The sequence below is a fragment of the Schistocerca cancellata genome, chromosome 2 (assembly GCF_023864275.1).
Source record: "Schistocerca cancellata isolate TAMUIC-IGC-003103 chromosome 2, iqSchCanc2.1, whole genome shotgun sequence".
Lineage (NCBI taxonomy): Eukaryota > Metazoa > Arthropoda > Insecta > Orthoptera > Acrididae > Schistocerca > Schistocerca cancellata.
The window spans coordinates 307780609-307798914 of NC_064627.1; the positions used below are offsets into that span (position 1 = coordinate 307780609).

An 18306-nucleotide genomic window follows, 5' to 3' on the forward strand; every position below is an offset into this window, starting at 1 on the left:
ATAAAAATAGCAGATTGAGTAACAATATCAGTTTGCATAAATGCTACCGGGACTCTTAAGATGTCTTTATCATCATAGGAAAATCCAAAATCCCCATTGCCTCTCCCTAAATTTCTAAAAACCAAAACACATGAACAAACAATGGAAAATTCAGGATGGAATGTAACAATACTATGAAAAGGAAAGTTGCCACTCACCTTATAGCAGAGATGTTGAGTTGCAAATAGACTGTCCGAATAAAGCTTTCAGCCCATAAGACCTTCGTCAAGTATAGACAACAAACATAAACACGCACACACGTGCACGACCGTGTGCGCATACACGTGCAAGCACACACACGCGCACACTCTACGCAAACACACACACATGACTGCAGCCTCGGGGAACTATAGCCACACTGCAAGCAGCAGCACCAGTGCATGATGTGAGTGGTGACTGGGTGAGGGTGAGGGTGAGGCTGGGGAGGGGAGGGGAGGGGAGGGGAGGGGGAAGGACAGTGGGGTAGGGGTGGCGAACAGTGCAGTGCTGCTGAGGAGCGCACAGGGACAAGGTGGAGAGAGGATAAGGCAGCTATGTGCAGTTGGGAGGCTAGACAGAAAGCAGGGGAGACGTGGGGGGATAGGGGAAAAGAAGAGAAGTAAAAAGACTGGGTGCTATGGTGGTATGAGGGCTGTATAGTGCTAGGATGGGAACAGGGAGGCTGGATGGGTAAGGACAATGATTAACGAAGGTTGATACCAGGAGGATTACAGGAATGTAGGATATATTGCAGGAAAAGTTCCCACCTGCACAACTCAGAAAAGCTGGTGCTGGTGGAAAGGATCCATATGACACAGGCTGTAAAGCAGTCCTTGAAATGAAGGATGTCATGGTTGGCTGTGTGCTCAGCAACTGGGTGGTCCACTTGTTTCTTGGCCATAGTTTGTCGGTGGCCATTCATGCAGACAGACAGCTTGTTGGTTGTCATGCCTGCATTCAATGCAGCACAGAGATTGCAGCTTAGCTTGTAGATCACATGACTGGTTTCACAGGTAGACCTACCTTTGATGAGGTATGTGATTGGACTGGAGTAGGTAGTAGTGGTGGTGGTGGTGGTGGTGGTGGTGGTGGTGGTGGTGGGAGGATGTATAGGACAGGTCTTGCATCTAGATGTATTACAGGGTATGAGCCGTGAGGTAAGGGGTTGGTAGCAGGGGTTGTGTAAGGAGGGACTAGTATACTGTTTAGGTTTGGTGGACGGAGGAATACCACTGGAGGAGGGGTGGGAAGGACATTTTTCATTTCAGGACATGACGAGAGGTAGCTGAAACCCTGGCAGAGAATGTAATTCGGTTGCTCCAGTCCTGGGTAGTACTGAGTTACGAGGGGAATGCTCTGTGGCTGGACTGCTGGACTTTGAGAAGTGTTGGGAGACAGGAAAGACAAGGCACTGAAGATTTGTTTTTGTACAAGGTTGGGAGGGTAACAGACCTTGATGTAAGACACATCCTTCCAACACCACCTACTCCAGTCCAGTCACAAACATCACCTATCCCATCAAATGCCCTGAGGAGGCAGTCATGTGAACTACATGCTAAGCTGCAAACACTGTGCTGCATACTAGGTGGGCATGACAACCAACAAGTTGTCAGTCTGCATGAATGGTCACTGACAAACTGCGGCCAAGAAACAAGTGGACCACCTGGTTGCTTAGAGCGCTGCAAAATGTGACATCCTACACTACTGGCCAAAAAAAATTGCTACACCAAGAAGAAATGCAGATGATAAACGGGTATTCATTGGACAAATATATTATACTAGAACTGACATGTGATTACATTTTCACGCGATTTGGGTGCAAACATCCTGAGAAATCAGTACCCAGAACAACCACCTCTGGCCGTAATAATGGCCTTGATATGCCTGGGCATTGAGTCAAACAGAGATTGGATGGCGTGTACAGGTACAGCTGCCCGTGCATCTTCAACACGATACCACAGTTCATCAAGAGCAGTGACTGGCGTATTGTGACGAGCCAGTTGCTCGGCCACTGTTGACCAGACGTTTTCAATTGGTGAGAGATCTGGAGAATGTGCTGGCCAGTGCAGCAGTCGAACATTTTCTGTATCCAGAAAGGCCCGTACAGGACCTGCAACATGTGGTCATGCATTATCCTGATGAAATGTAGGGTTTCGCATGGATGGAACGAAGGGTAGAGCCACGGTTCGTAACACATCTGAAATGTAACGTCCACTGATCAAAGTGCCATCAATGTGAACAAGAGGTAATCGAGAGGTGTAACCAATGGCACCCCATACCATCACACCGAGTGATACGCCAGTATGGCGATGACGAATACACGCTTCCAATGTGCATTCACCGCGATGTCGCCAAACACGGATGCGACCATCTTGATGCTGTAAACAGAATCTGGACTTATCCAAAAAAAAAAATGGCGTTTTGCCGTTCGTGCACCCAGGTTCGTCATTGAGTATACCATCGCAGGCACTCCTGTCTGTGATGCAGCGTCAAGGGTAACTGTAGCCATGGTCTCTGAGCTGATAGTCAATGCTGCTGCAAACGTCGTCGAACTGTTCATACAGATGGTTGTTGCCTTGCAAACGTCCCCATCTGTTGACTCAGGGGTCGAGATGTGGTTGCACGATCCATTACAGCCATGCGGATAAGATGTCTGTCATCTCGACTGATAGTGATACGAGACCGTTGGGATCCAGCACGGCGTTTCGTATTACCCTCCTGAACCCACCAATTCCATATTCTGTTAACAGTCATTGGATCTCGACCAACGCAAGCAGCAATGTCGCGATACGATAAACTGCAATCACGATAGGCTACAATCCGACCTTTATCAAAGTCGGAAACATGATGGTACGCATTTTACCTCCTTATACGAGGCATCACAACAACGTTTCACTAGGCAACGCCGGTCAACTGCTGTTTGTGTATGAGAAATCGGTTGGAAACTTTCCTCATGTCAGAACGTTGTAGGTGTCGCCACCGGCACCAACCTTGTGTGAATGCTCTGAAAAGCTAATCATTTGCATATCGCAGCATCTTCTTCCTGTCAGTTAAATTTTGCGTCTGTAGCACATCATCTTTATGGTGTAGCAATTTTAATGACCAGTAGTGTATTTTTCAATGACTGCTTCACAGCCTATGTCATATGGATTCTTCCCATCAGCACCAGCTTTTCTGAATTGCGAATGTGGGAACTCTCCCTGCAATATATCCTATGTTCCCATAACCCTCTTAGTCTCAAACTTCGTTAGTCATTGTCCTCACTCACCCAGCCTACGTGTTCCCATTCCAGCACTATACAGCCCTCATTCCACCATTGCACCCAGTCTTTTTACTTCTCTTCCTGTCCGTCACCCCCCTCCTCCCCCACCTCTCCACTGTTCTTCATCTGCCCTACTGAATCCACATAGCTGCCCTATCCTCCCTCCACCTGGTCCCTGCGCACTCCTCAGCAGCAGTGCAATGTCCGCCACCCCTACCCCACTATCCCTCCCCCTCCCTCTCCCATCCTCCTCCTTACTGCCACCCAGTCCTCACTCCCATCATGCACTAGTACTGGTGCTGCTGCTCGCAGTGTTGTTATAGTTGCCTGAGACTGCAGTCGTGTGTGTGAGTTGCGTTTGCGCGCGCGCGCGCGCGCGTGCGCGCGCTCGTGTGTGTGTGTGTGTGTGTGTGTGTGTGTGTGTGTGTGTCATCTTCTTTTGAGGAAGGCCTTATGGCCAAAAGCTGTATTTGTGAAAGTCTTTTTGCTATGCCTATCTGTGACTCAGCATCTCCACTATATGGTGAGTGGCAACTTTCCTTTTCATAACACAGATGAACACCTAGACATTCACAATGAAATAGATATACAGGGAAATGTCCTACTTTTACTAGAATCCGTCCTTTGGCTGAAGTGTTAAGAGAGAGAAAATGGAAATGTGTAGAGTAAAACTGCCTCTTTCTGTGACATCCTTGCTTGTAGCAAAGGATCAAAGTGTTACTGAAACATTAAAACGATTTTACAGAAAACAACTTGTAACTAGATTGTTATCTGTGGATGAAGATAATGTAAAGTCATTTTGTCATTTTTCACGCAAATTTATACAAGTGTTGTTACATGGTTGTAGATGCATGGGATTTGATTGAAAAGAAGACTTTGAACAAAGGTTGGAACAGAATAACAAAATAGGAGCACAAAAATTCAATAAATAAGGTGGATGACTCTGTTCTTGGAGGATATAAATGAGCTACTGACAAACACACAAATATGCCAGTAATGTGATGCTGATGATATGAAACAGTCACTTGTGACAGTAATCATCAAGGTTTCCAGATCATGTCGGATGATAAAATTGTTGAAAATATATTGCAGGCAAATGAATATCATGAAATGCAAGAACATAAAACAGAAGAAGCAAATGAATAGCAGAAAATGATGCAGAACCACCTCATATGGAAGCACTTAAAGCCCTGTAACTGGCTTTCAAATTATTCGAGAAACAGAGAATAAAGCCATTAGTTTACTACAATTAAAGCAAGTTTGTGATTCAGCAGCAATGAAGAGAAGAAATTGTTAACATCAAGTGACAGTTACCAATTATTTTAAACAAAATTAAACTACAGTGACTGTCATATTTCACTTTTGTTAGGTATCTAATGATTTAAGGTTGCAGTATTTTAGTAATTAAGAAAATATGCACTCATGTACAAAAATATTTGTCTAATCTCTATTAAATATTGATTTTTGTTGATTTTAAAAAGTTTAATTTGTTTTTGTTGTTCTGAATAAACACACAATATTATGCAATAACACCGGACAGATAAACATATTAAAACACTCCTAGAAGTAACCATACCCAGGTGGCGAAGGTTGTCTTTAAAGAATTAATAATATGAAAATCATTTTCTCGATACATTCAACTATCCACATTTCTGCTTACTTGATCAACTTACAACAACAATTAGTCCAGTTAATCAAATCTGCACTGTATATCTAATTAGCAGAACTGGTTACATGGTGAGTAACTCAAAAGTTCTAGCACTTCACCCCCAGCGAGCAATTGTGAATCTTAAGTTGTGTGTAGAGAAGCAGTGACACCATAATGGGTCAGTGAGGAAAGCTCAGTGACTTCAAACATGGAGTAGTCCTTGGGCAACACCTGAGTAACAAATCCATCAGGGACATTTAAACTCTTCTAAAGCTGCCCTATTTGACAGTTAGTGATGTGATTGTAAAGTGAACACACAAAGGAATAACCACAACTAAACCAAGGCAAAGCAGACATCACGTACAGGAACAATCGACTGTTGGGGAGTGTGGTTATAAAAAATGCCATGAAACCAATGGAAAAAGTCGCTTGTGCAGCTAACACAATGACTGAGCTTAGGGAGTTAAAAAGAATGGAGCATTTCTGTAGTCGGTGCTAAGCAAAGCCCAAGGAGGTGTACATAACAACACCACTGGATAAAGACTGACTTCAAACAGATAACTGGGAGCGATGAATCATGCTATTACCAGTGGCACTCTGGGGGAAAGATTTGGTTTTGCCGAATGCCTGGATAACATTACCCGTCATCATGCGCAATGCTAATAACAAACTACATAGTAGCTAGTGTTACTATATGGGGAGTTTTTCCTGGCTAGGGTGTAGATTTCTTATTGCACTTAGGAAAACACCGAATATTGAAGCATATGAAAACACTTTATAGCACTTTGTACAGTGTACAGAAGAGGAGCCCATTCGGAGACAATGATTGATTGTATCGGCATGACAATGCATCCTGTCATAAAGCAGCAACTGTCAGGAATGTTTTGTGGACAACAACATTCCTGAAACAGATCAGTCTGCCCAGAGTGTTGAAATGAACCCAACTGAAAACCTTACGAATCCTTTAGAATGTCATCTTTGCTCCAGACCACACGGTCCAACATGACTATTTTATCTCATTTCGACTCCTGAGGAAGAATGGGCTGCCATTCCTCCACAGACATTCAGAGAACTCCCCGAAAGCGTTCCCAGCAGAGTTCAAATTATCATAAAAGTGAATGGTGGGCACACATCACATTAATGTCCATTATTAGGTGCCTGGATACTTCACATCAGAATGTGTACATACTGATCATATACGTTTGTGTGTGACTTGCTGGAGTAAAAACACAACAACAAGGGTCCAATGAACATGGGATGCACATGCGGAGTTGCATGCACAAACACATATTTAGAAACCTGGATTACAATCCTGCAGTACTGTAAAACATGGAGACAAATTAATTCTACTATTTATAGTTGTTCAATGAAGTATAATAAACCTAGACTCACTTTGGATGGTGTTCCTAGCAATAATGCAAATTCTTGATGGAACAATATGTAAAACAAGGGACAGGCAACCACTCATCTATTGCAGACAAATGTGCAATGCACAAACAATGGCATTCACTTTTTTTTACTTTCAATGAGAATAATCTGATATGAACACTTGTTCTTTTCTTTGAATGTGTCCTAAATCAGCTGCAAATCTACAATTACAGTGACATTCTATTATTTCTGAAACTGCAGAATACACCATTACAATAATAACTGAATCTTTTGTGCCTTCCTGCACATTTACAATATCTAAAAATATGAATCTTAAGATCTCTCATAACTTTACAATTACAAGAAAATCTCTCTGAGCATGCGGGATTACCATAAATAAGTAAAAAGTCGTAAACTCACTTTGATTTTAGACATTCCATCCTTTACGCTGCAGATCTGTGCACGATGCCATTCTTGGTTACTCTCATAGCGTGCAATGCACAACAAACCTTTGCAAATAGCACTGTGTGGCATTTTGTACTTTTCTCCTTCAGTAGTATAAAAAAACCTATTTCAGGAGAAAACATAGTATGTTGCTTAGTGCCTTCAGCCGTGATATTATACTCAAATTGGAGTCTAGGGTCTTATTACACAGAAAGTAAGGAAAATGAGCAAAGCTATCAAACCTTTGGGGATGAACTGAAATGATAGCATAATGGAAAAGGATTCGAAAGTGTTGAATGCGTGCCTCTGATAACAATATTAAAAATGCATCTCCTGCACATAAAGTAATGAAATGAAAATTTGTACAAAGTAAATAACATTGAAGGCAAATTTTCAACATAATTGGACAAAGTCAGACTGGTTAATTTTGAGGCTTTAAAATTTTACCTTAATTAGTTGCTGCTTGGAAATGCTTTATTTTCCTTACTAGGAAAGAAAGTCATAGCTTATACACTACATTTACAGAACAAAACAAGTATTTTTTATTTATTGACCATCATAAATTAATAAACCAACGTAAATAATCAAGTACAGTGAAAAGAAAAATACATTTTTTGTAGACACTCTTTACTTGAAATGGTAATGATACAATTACAGAATACTCTGATGAAAAAAAACATAATAAAATAGAAAAATGAGCATGATCTCCAAAGAAATAGTGAAAGGTTGGACTAAGTGGCTGCAGTAAAAGTCCAAATAATAATTCTTTTACCATCTGATATATCAATATAACTCTCACAGCAAGGATGTCTTAGACACTCACTTGAAATGTGATGTGTATTGTTAGTTGGTTAGGAGAGGAGACCAAACAGCAAGGTCATTAGTCCCAAGGTCCAGAGTGACAGGAACAACACCAATAATACAGTACAGTCCAGTCGTCGGGGAGGAAATCAGGCAAACAAAGAGGCAGAAGGAATGTTTGGGTAGAAGAAAGAGTCCAAAAAAAGGAAGGGAGGAGGAGGTGGAGAGGGGTGAGATCAAAAGGCACCAGCACTGCCGCAGACCCATCTCGATCCCTATACCGTAAAATGATCAAGACACAACAAGGACAACACCAGAGAAAGAGGACACAAGAAAAAGACCAGACAAAAAATGGCGAAACAGATCAAGACCAGACAAAAAAGTGGCGAAAAAGACACCAAGACCAGACAAAAAAGTGGCGAAAAAGACCAAGACCAGACAAAAAAGTGGCGAAAAAGACCAAGACCAGACAAAAAAGTGGCGAAAAAGACCAAGACCAGACAAAAAAGACCAAGACCAGACAAAAAAGACCAATACCAGACAAAAAAGTGACGAAAAAGACCAAGACCAGACAAAAAAAGTGGCGAGAAAAACCAGAAAAAAAGTAGCGGAAAAGACCAGAAAAAAGTGGCGAAAAAGACCAGAAAAAAAAGTGGCGAAAAAGACCAGAAAAAAAAGTGGCGAAAAAGACCAGAAAAAAAAGTGGCGAAAAAGACCAGAAAAAAAAGTGGCGAAAAAGACCAGGAAAAAAGTGGCGAAAAAGACCAGGAAAAAAGTGGCGAAAAAGACCAGGAAAAAAGTGGCGAAAAAGACCAGAAAAAAGTGGCGAAAAAGACCAGAAAAAAGTGGCGAAAAAGACCAGACAAAAGTGGCAAAATAGACAAGACAGAGATAAAGACCTGACAAGGCAGAGATAAAGACCAAACAAGACAGAGAAAAAGACCAAACAAGACAGAGAAAAAGACCAAACAAGACAGAGAAAAAGACCAAACAAGACAGAGAAAAAGACCAAACAAGACAGAGAAAAAGACCAAACAAGACAGAGAAAAAGACCAAACAAGACAGAGAAAAAGACCAAACAAGACAGAGAAAAAGACCAAACAAGACAGAGAAAAAGACCAAACAAGACAGAGAAAAAGACCAAACAAGACAGAGAAAAAGACCAAACAAGACAGAGAAAAAGACCAGACAAGACAGAGAAAAAGACCAGACAAGACAGAGAAAAAGACCAGACAAAACAGAGAAAAAGACCAGACAAAACAGAGAAAAAGACCAGACAAAACAGAGAAAAAGACCAGACAAAACAGAGAAAAAGACCAGACAAAACAGAGAAAAAGACCAAACAAAACAGAGAAAAAGACCAGACAAAAATTAGGGAAAAGGGGTACCAGGCCAGCGTGAATTCAAGGCTGAAGGCCTCCCAAACTCGTATCAATGCTGACCGACGGAATACAATTCTGGAAGGAAATTCATGAACTTAAATCTGGGTGGACAAACCAACTACAAAATATGGATCATTATCACTGTGGGTGGGGTGGGGTGGGGAAGGGGCACGGGTTGGTGGACAATTACAAAAGAGGTGGGGATGCGACTCATTATGGAGTAAAAAATAAATAAATAAATAAAAAAGAGGGGGCGTCAACCTGGTATGGCCAATACGAAGACGGCAGAGGACAGTAGATTCCCATCAGGGGAGGTGGAAGAAGAACAACATGTGGCAGGGGACTCCCTTCATCACACAGAGTTTATTTGACTGGAGGGTGGCCAAATATGAGACTGCCCATGACTCAACGAAGAGGAATAAGATGTCATGCCACAAATCCACCCCCAGAGGGGTCACGGGCAATGGGGAATAGTGGCTGTCTCCCCCCTCCCACCACCCAAACGATCAGCAAGCTCATTACCCGGGTTATCCAAAGCAGCACAGTCAAGATCGGTGAGAAGATCATTGATGGTAGAGACCAAGTGGTGGGGGGTGGGGGGAACACTGGGCGATAGCCTGAAGGCCATTCATTGAGACTGTACATAATAAAACTCAGTGAGGGAAGACGATTTAATAAAGCAAAGTGCCTGGTAAATGGCCATCAGTTCCATAATGACCATCCAACACTTGACTGGCAAGAGATGGTGTTCCGTGCCAACAGAAGATGTGTAGGCATATCCCACGTGACTAGTGGTCTTCGAGCCACTGATGTAAAAACTAGTAGCATCCCTGAACTCCTGTAAAAGTGGACAGAACACCATTGGATCGATGGAGGATTTGGATCCTGAGAGAAATCCATTTGAATCTGGGGCCAAGGAACTAATCAATGGGGGGGTAATCAGATGAGAACGTGGAAAACTGGACAAAGAGGGAAGATGGAAATCACAGCGAATAACCGGAAGATGGGTGGGGATCTCAGCATCAACAAAAAGACTATCAACAGGCCTAGTGCAAAAGGCACTCGTCACCAAATGGATACCATGATGGTGGACAGGGTCCAACAGGAACAGTATGAAAGGGGGAGCAGAGCCATGAACTTGATAACAGTTATCCAGACAGGACAGAACTAAGGCCCAGTAAAGGCAGAGAAGAGTCAAACAATCTGGACTATAAAATATGTGGTTAAGAAAGCAAAGAACACTTGAGTTTGTGGAATCAGATTTTCTTCAGAAGATGGATATGGGGAGAGCCAAGTAAAAAGAAGACCCAAGAAATCAAGAAATGGAACTGGACAACTGTGGTCAGGCACTGGGTATTAAGATAGAGCTCCAGATAAGGTTGGATTGTAGTACAGCAACAGAAATGCATCACCCTTGATTTAAGAACAGAAAAACGTAGGAGAGAGTCCATGTGGAACCACACTTGGTGGAACCCTGGGGCTGTCTTTCCGCAGAGGTTACAGCATAGGAACTAGCTCACACACAGAAGTGCTCCAAATACAGAGCGGGGCAACCAACATTCCGACAAAGACCATGAGTCCATTAATTTGATGTTGTTGTGCTCTTCAGTCCTGAGACTGGTTTGATGCAGCTCTCCATGCTACTCTATCCTGTGCAAGCTTCTTCATCTCCCAGTACGTACTGCAGCCTACATCCTTCTGAATCTGCTTAGTGTATTCATCTCTTGGTCTCCCTCTACGATTTGTACCCTCCACGCTGCCCTCCAATACTAAATTGGTGATCCCTTGATGCCTCAGAACATGTCCTAGCAACCGATCCCTTCTTCTAGTCAAGTTGTGCCACAAACTTCTCTTCTCCCAAATCCTATTCAATACCTCCTCATTAGTTATGTGATCTACCCATCTAATCTTCAGCATTCTTCTGTAGCACCACATTTCGAAAGCTTCTATTCTCTTCTTGTCCAAACTATTTATCGTCCACGTTTCACTTCCATACGTGGCTACACTCCATACAAATACTTTCAGAAACGACTTCCTGACACTTAAATCTATATTCGATATTAACAAATTTCTCTTCTTCAGAAACGCTTTCCTTGGCATTGCCAGTGAACATTTTATATCCTCTCTACTTCGACCATCATCAGTTATTTTGCTCCCCAAATAGCAAAACTCCTTTACTACTTTAAGTGTCTCATTTCCTAATCCAATTCCCTCAGCATCACCCGACTTAATTCGACTACATTCCATTATCCTAGTTTTGTTTTTGTTGATGTTCATCTTATATCCTCCTTTCAAGACACTGTCCATTCCGTTCAACTGCTCTTCCAATTCCGAGACCATTAATAACGATGAGAAAAAGGACACTTAATTCAGGACCCCACGGAATGCCATTCTTCTGGGTCCACAGAGGGCAGAGAACAGTGTCAACCTGAATTCGGAACGACCAGTGGAGCAGGACCTGGGGAATACAAATCGGAGGGGAGGGAGGGGGGGATGCAGGTCATGGAGTGCAAGTAAGATGAGACGGCACCAAACCATGCCGTAGGCCTTATGAAGCTCAAAGAAAACTGTAGCAAGATGATGGTGCTGAGAAAAGGCCTGTCGAACTGCTGTTTGAACTGAAGCAGATGACTGATCAGAAACCATACCTCCCAGTAGCCTAAGGGCATGAAAGGTCTCAAGATTCAAGGCCCCAGTAGAGCTGATGAACCACCATCTGCTCAAATAACTTGCTGGGGGCATAGATCAGACTTATCGGCTGCTAACCAATGAGGGACGATGGATCCTTACCAGCTAAAGGATAGGAACCACAATAATGTCCGTTCATTGACATGGAAAAACCCCTTGGAGCCAAATACAGTTAAACACCCAGAGGTGATATTCTAGTCGTGGAGGACTGAGGTGTTGAAGCAATTGGTTATGGATAGAGCCAGGAGTCAGGGAAGTCATGAGAAGATAAGAGGGATGGAAGAAGCTCCCTTTCAGTAAAACATTCATTATAGGATTCTGCTGACAAGGGGTTTTATGTAAGTGGGAAACTTCAGCCAACTGTCTCCAAAAGAGGAAGTTGGCCAGATATGGGGCTGATGCCAGAGCCATCGCAAATGGGTCGCAAAGTGTTTCGTGCAGTCTAATGGACCTATGCAAAGGCCACCCAGGAGAGCAAGGCCCAAGATGGAAGACAGCCTTCAAGGCTGAGTAATGAAAAGACAGGGGAGGAGACATAGTGTTCCCAATGCACCTGCTTGCTCTGTCTGATTAAGTAACGGGCATTTAAAGTAATAAGACTGGCAGAGGATGGGAGTCATTTAAGTGTTTCACAGTTCGACAGCAATCATGGATGGTGATGGCAATGGCAGTGCTCCACCATGGGACTGGCTGGCGGTGAAAGAATAGGCCCGTTGAGATGGGAACGGAAATGCTGATGGCATGACTAACCATATCGGACACATTATGGATGACTTAATCAATATAACCCGACAAAGAGGGGGTATACCTGACCTGGGAGGCATATAGACACAAGCCAGTGCAATAGAAAGCCCAGCGGGGTAACCTGACCGTATGGACATGTGAAGGAAATGAGATAATCAACAGGAAGTGGTCGCTATTGCACAGGTCATCATGTGGCAACCACTGTAGTGAAAGGAGGAGGAGAGGGGGAGGGGGGGGGGGGGAACAGTCGCAGAGGAAGTACCATAAGTGGCACTAAAATGGGTAGGGGAACCATAATTAATAATGCACAGGTCATGGTTTGCGAGAAACTGTTTTTTATGAGGAGACCAAAACTAGATTTAAAAAAAAATACTGCCTCAGAAGGGATGCTTGGCATTAAAATCCACAAGCAGGAGTAAGGGCAGATAGGGCAGCGGGCATAGGTGGCCTATCAGGAGGGAGACAAGATATTGCAAACAGTGTCCGCAGATTTCAAGTGGACTCCGTTGGCTGTTACTTCCTGTGTGGTACGAACAATGTCCATATGAACCAATGTGTGAACACAACTGACACTGTACGTGTTACACCTCATAGAAAACCTTGTGCTATTGTATGGGCCTACAAGGTTCAAATTATTTGGTATGTATGAGAATCTGTATATTCGTATATATTTTTCTGTTTCTGTATTTGTTGGAGGTGGTTATAAATTGGGCCACATTTGTGTCAAGATCCTCATGTCTGATGGTTATTCTGTATTTTTAACACTGAAGATGGTCACACAGTGACCAAAATCAATTTGTAAAATAAAGGATTTCAATATTTACAACTGATGCTGCCATTTATCCAAAATATATTGTATGGAGATTGTTCAGAGAGTAACATTAAGCCCATGTTTCTTTACTGCATTCTCTCCAAAAGACAAAAATCCTTCTCCACTGTTGAGAAGTGTGAAAGGGGGGCAGCCTCAAACACATTGTCGAACTAGATCTAAGATGATGTTTGCAGTTTGCCAGGCAAACGAAAATTTGCCATAAATGGTTTTGTATTGAGGCTGTGTGTGATCTCCTGCTAAGAGAACCATGGGACCTATCACAGACCCAAGACGTTGTCACGATGGAATGAAAGGTGACATTAGCAGTTGCAGGGGCAGAAGTGACAAATGGATGAGTCAGCAGGACAAAGGACTTCCATTCTTAACTGGGGAATGCAGTTTTCCCAGTGTATAGGTCTCCTGTTTTCGGCCATGAGAACGGTGGGCAGGGCAAAATATTTCACAAGGATGTTGCGGCCACGAGAACATAAGCTAGCCAATTGGGTGTGTGGCCACGCCCATAGAAATAACTCTGGAGAGCGAAAAGAGATCATCTAGGGACATGTGTCAATGAGACGGCAAAGGTGACACTTCCTGCCAAGAGCCTAGAGGTGACTTTGCTTCTGAATGTCTTTCGCCACACAGCCCACACCAAATATTCCACACCAGGCTCTGTCAAAGACATGCATTTTGCCTTGTCTACACTATTGTGGCTACTGGGAGATCTAGCCAGCCAAAATGCTGTGTGTATTTGACTGTGACAACAGCCCCACCCAAGCCTGGTAAAGTGCACGACAGCTCTCTCATTCAAATCCACCTGCCAGTTCCATTTGTCTCTCAGAAAGCACAATTTTAAACCACTGTAATGACCCTGAGAATCTTGTTACTGTCAATGTACAAACTGTTCATTTATCTTACTGATAATAGTAATTTGTACACTGTGTCTGTAGAACTGTGATCCAAACCCAATTCTATAACTAAGTTTGTAACTAATCTCCTTACATTTGTGCACCTGGTGCTCCTAATCCTTTTATTTAATATGCAAATTCTGCACTCAAGAGCAATGTAAAATATTGTAATTATAAAATGCCAAAAACTCTGATCATGAACTGCTGCAACTTGACCAGTCGAATTCAGGAGACAAGGCAACTGAAGTGCAGGCATGAAAAATGGAGAACTGCAGAGCTGGCTCCAAACTTACTCATATGCTTCAATGATATTTCCTTCTCAAACCATTTTTCATAAGGTATCTTACCTCAATTAGGTTTAAAATATATTTCATGCACAGACCATCAAACGCTTTGGGAAACTTTTCTGTACCTCCCTCTGTTTCAGCAACATTTGCAAGAATTTGTGCCAATGCTTTAATTTTCTTTGTGCAATAGTATCACAATGAAATACGTTATAATTAAGGAACAGCAGTTTCAATTTAACTACATGTCTTGCAGATCCCTGTAAGTCGATTCCACATGCCATTTACTACAGCAGGACATAAATGTTTGCAACTATCAAATGCCATGCCAGACAATATAAAAAGCCCTACACTCATTCCACAAGTTCTAAACATCTGTGCCTCCAACTGGCTGTATTATACTTCAGTCAACAATGTCCAGCAATTAATTTGAGATATCCATAGTTGAAAATTATCTCTAATTATCTCTGACAAGATTTCTGTACACTGAAAAATTAGTTCACTTCATCTCCACTTAGTAAGTGAAAATCCTCCTTTTAATTGAACTCACTTCTGATATTGCTTGATACAAAGGAAATTAAAAACTTACCTAACTAACAAAATATGTTTTCCTGGGTACAAAACTTGTTGGGCAGACTGTAATCTACGTGTAAGAGCTTACGATGAAAGATTTATTCCTTGAAAGAAAAGGCACTCAAACAAAGACAAAGAACACTTGCAATTAACACTGGTAGTTAGGAAAGTATTCACAATGGAATGGAAGACCATAGCAACCAGAAGCACCAAAAATAAAAAATACATCAAACGCACTGAAACATTACACATTTGCTAACAGACATTCAAACATAATCAGCACAAAAAATACACTTAAGAGCTATAACAGAATAAGCACTTTTATACATACTGGATCTCATCCATAAGACTCTCAAGCTGGTGACGGATGTCGTACAAAATCATACAAAAGTGTGAAGGAGTAGTCACATCTGACACAAGAACTGGAAAATCTCCTCGCAAGCGTGGCAAAGGCTGTTTCTGTATAGTATCATGAGGGTCCAGAACTTCTGGTGGATACGCAGTGTAGAGCTCAACAGAGTCATACTCCTGTGAACAAAATACACATAAAACATACTTCAAATAATTTAATAATGACATAAGAAACTACTCAAGAGTGTAATTTGAAGCTCTAAGATTGTGAATAAAATTGAGGATTAGAGTGGGGTGTGGGCAGGAGATGAGTGAGAAGGCAAGGGAGCAGATGTGGGAGGAGGGAGGTAAGGAGATGAGGAAAGAGGGGAGGAATCATGGGCAAGGAGAAATATGGGAGAGGGAAGAGACTGGGGGCAAAGCAAGGAGGTGGGGAAAAGGAAGGTACAGTGTTGGGAATAGTTGGGGGATGAGAAGTGGTGGGGTGGGGGTGACAGATGGGGCGGGAGGGGGAACAGAATGGGTGGGGGGGCGACGGGAAGAGACGGCTGGGGCGGATGGGAAGGGACGACTAGGTGGACAGGACGACATCTCCGAGGATGACTGTGGGGACTGGGAGAGGGGGCGGGTGGCTTCGACTGGGGGAGGGGGCGGGTGGCGTCGACTTGGGGAGGGGACGGGTCAGTTTGGGAGGGGACGGGACAGTTTCGGAGGGGACGGGACAGTTTCGGAGGGGACGGGACAGTTTCGGAGGGGACGGGACAGTTTCGGAGGGGACGGGACAGTTTCGGAGGGGACGGGACAGTTTCGGAGGGGACGGGAGGGTTTGGGAGGGTTTGGGAGGAGGCGGGAGGGTTTGGGAGGGGGCGGGAGGGTTTGGGAGGGGACGGGAGGGTTTGGGAGGGGTCGACTGGGGGAGGGGGAGTTGTAAAGGGGGGTGGGAGGGGTTGTCTGTCGGGAGGAGAGGTGGTTCTTGGAGAGTGCCATAAGGAAGATGGGGTGGGGAGGGGAGGGGAAGGGAGAGGACCAGAAGAAAGATGGGGAGGGGAGGGGAAGGGAGAGGACCAGAAGAAAGATGGGGAGGGGAGGGGAGGGGAAGGGAGAGGACCAGAAGAAAGATGGGGAGGGGAGGGGAAGGGAGAGGACCAGAAGAAAGATGGGGAGGGGAGGGGAAGGGAGAGGACCAGAAGAAAGATGGGGAGGGGAGGGGAAGGGAAGGGAGAGGACCAGAAGAAAGATGGGGAGGGGAGGGGAAGGGAAGGGAGAGGATCAGAAGAAACATGGGGAGGGGAGGGGAAGGGAGAGGACCAGAAGAAAGATGGGGGGGGGGGGACGGGAAGGGGGGGGGGACCAAAAGAAAGTTGGAGGTAAGAGGGTGGATAGGCTAAGGGGTGGGTCATGAGGCAAAGGGACAGGGACAGGGAAGGGGACATAAAAAGTGTCACCATACCTCTGATAAAATCGAACAGTTAGGAGACTAACTATTAATAGCTCAGAATAACAGTGGACCATCAAAAAATACATTGTGTACCATTAAATGGAAAATGTGTGTGTTCTTTTCCTTCCTGAAACATTTCTGCTTATGCAGGTTGTTCATAGAGCCTCTTCCAAGCTCCTCTTCTCCCCTACAATCTGTCATTTAACATCTCCTCCACTTACTGTCCATAGTTTCGTTCAGAGGCTTGATCTGCAGGGAGATTTGTATTGTTATATTCCTCATCTTATGATATCTCATAGAAAGCATATGTCTGTTGCTTGTATTCCACTCAGATCTTTATTTGTCCAAGTTCAACATTCTGAGCCACAGGTCTAAACTGGCAGATAATATGACTTGGTCACCACAATTTTAGCCTTGGTAATTATTTTCCAATTTTTAATTTTGTCTGATACATAATTATAGTAATTATTATCAGGTATAAGGATGTGATTTTCAGATAGGTGTAATGGAGGACAATTACATAGTTGTTCGGAAGCGTGTAGCAAAGGCTAATGAAGTGTGATGTGCACTCCAGTAAAATTTTCCATAGAAAATTGGAGGTTGAGGTGAATAGATTTAATTTAATTATGTTTTTTCTTGTGTGTGCCTCAGGTGATACGAAGTGTGGACTTGGCATAACTATAGAAGTAAAGGAAACTTTAGTAAAATAAAAAGAGAGTATGTAAAAAACCGGTTGCAGACAAAAAGTAGCAGCTTTAGTAGGGGACTAAATGAACATAAGAGAGAAAAGAAACTATGGTTAAAATTCCACTGTTATCTATCCCGTCTTCTCTTTCTTATCAGGTTTAATGCACTGGAGACAACACACGGTGTTGAGTAGACTCTCCTGGGGAAAGCTAGCCGACATGTATTAGTAATAAGGACTCCACAATAAATGCACTAAGGAAATATAATATTCTTTTGGCAGTGGGCCTGCGATGGCGGTAATTTGTCACCCAAACTAGTTGTGTGGGACAGTAAAGACACAGCTGTGTTGTTACTTTTCTCATAAATACCCATAGTGTTTTTTACGTTTTAATTAATACTCCTGGACGGTAGCTAGGTACTATGGGGTGGGTGAGGGAGCAAGGTGCCCGTGTGTGGGAGAGGTCTGCAAAGGGAGGGGGGAGAGATGAGAGCAAGGGGGCTGCAGTGGAGATGGGGAGGAATTGAAAGGGAGACGGGGAGGAATTTGATTGGAGAAATAGGGGAGGAAGGGAGGCAGGGAAGTGAGAGGAGGAAGGCAGGTGGGACAGAGAGGGAGGGAAAGGAGACAGATGAAGAGCAGTGTTTTGGAGGGAGGGCAAAATCGGGGATTCTTGGGTCAAAGTGTGGGCTTTTAGGGCCTTTGGTGGCAAATGGGCGAAGTTGGGTACTTTGGGGAGTCAGGAGCAGTGATGGCCTTAGAAGGGGCAAAGTTGGGTCATTTGGGAGTGGTGGGGGACGTTTCAGATAGCTGAGGTGCTTTGGAAGGTGGGCAGCAGGAAGAGTGAGTATTTTGGTGGTGGTTGTGGTGAGAGATTGGGGGGGGGGGGGGGGGGGGGGGG

At 43.6% G+C, this 18306-nt stretch overlaps 1 protein-coding gene across 1 annotated transcript in view; it reads right to left on the bottom strand.

Annotated features, from left to right (window-relative positions):
* The window catches only part of LOC126161691 (uncharacterized), a 302362-nt gene that overhangs the window by 119334 nt on the left and 164722 nt on the right, over nt 1-18306 (bottom strand). The window contains exons 11-12 of the mRNA XM_049917707.1: nt 15263-15459; nt 6717-6864 (exon numbers count right to left, since the gene is read on the bottom strand). Coding sequence (XP_049773664.1) covers nt 6717-6864; nt 15263-15459 — 345 coding nt within the window. The remainder of the gene's footprint in view (nt 1-6716; nt 6865-15262; nt 15460-18306) is intronic.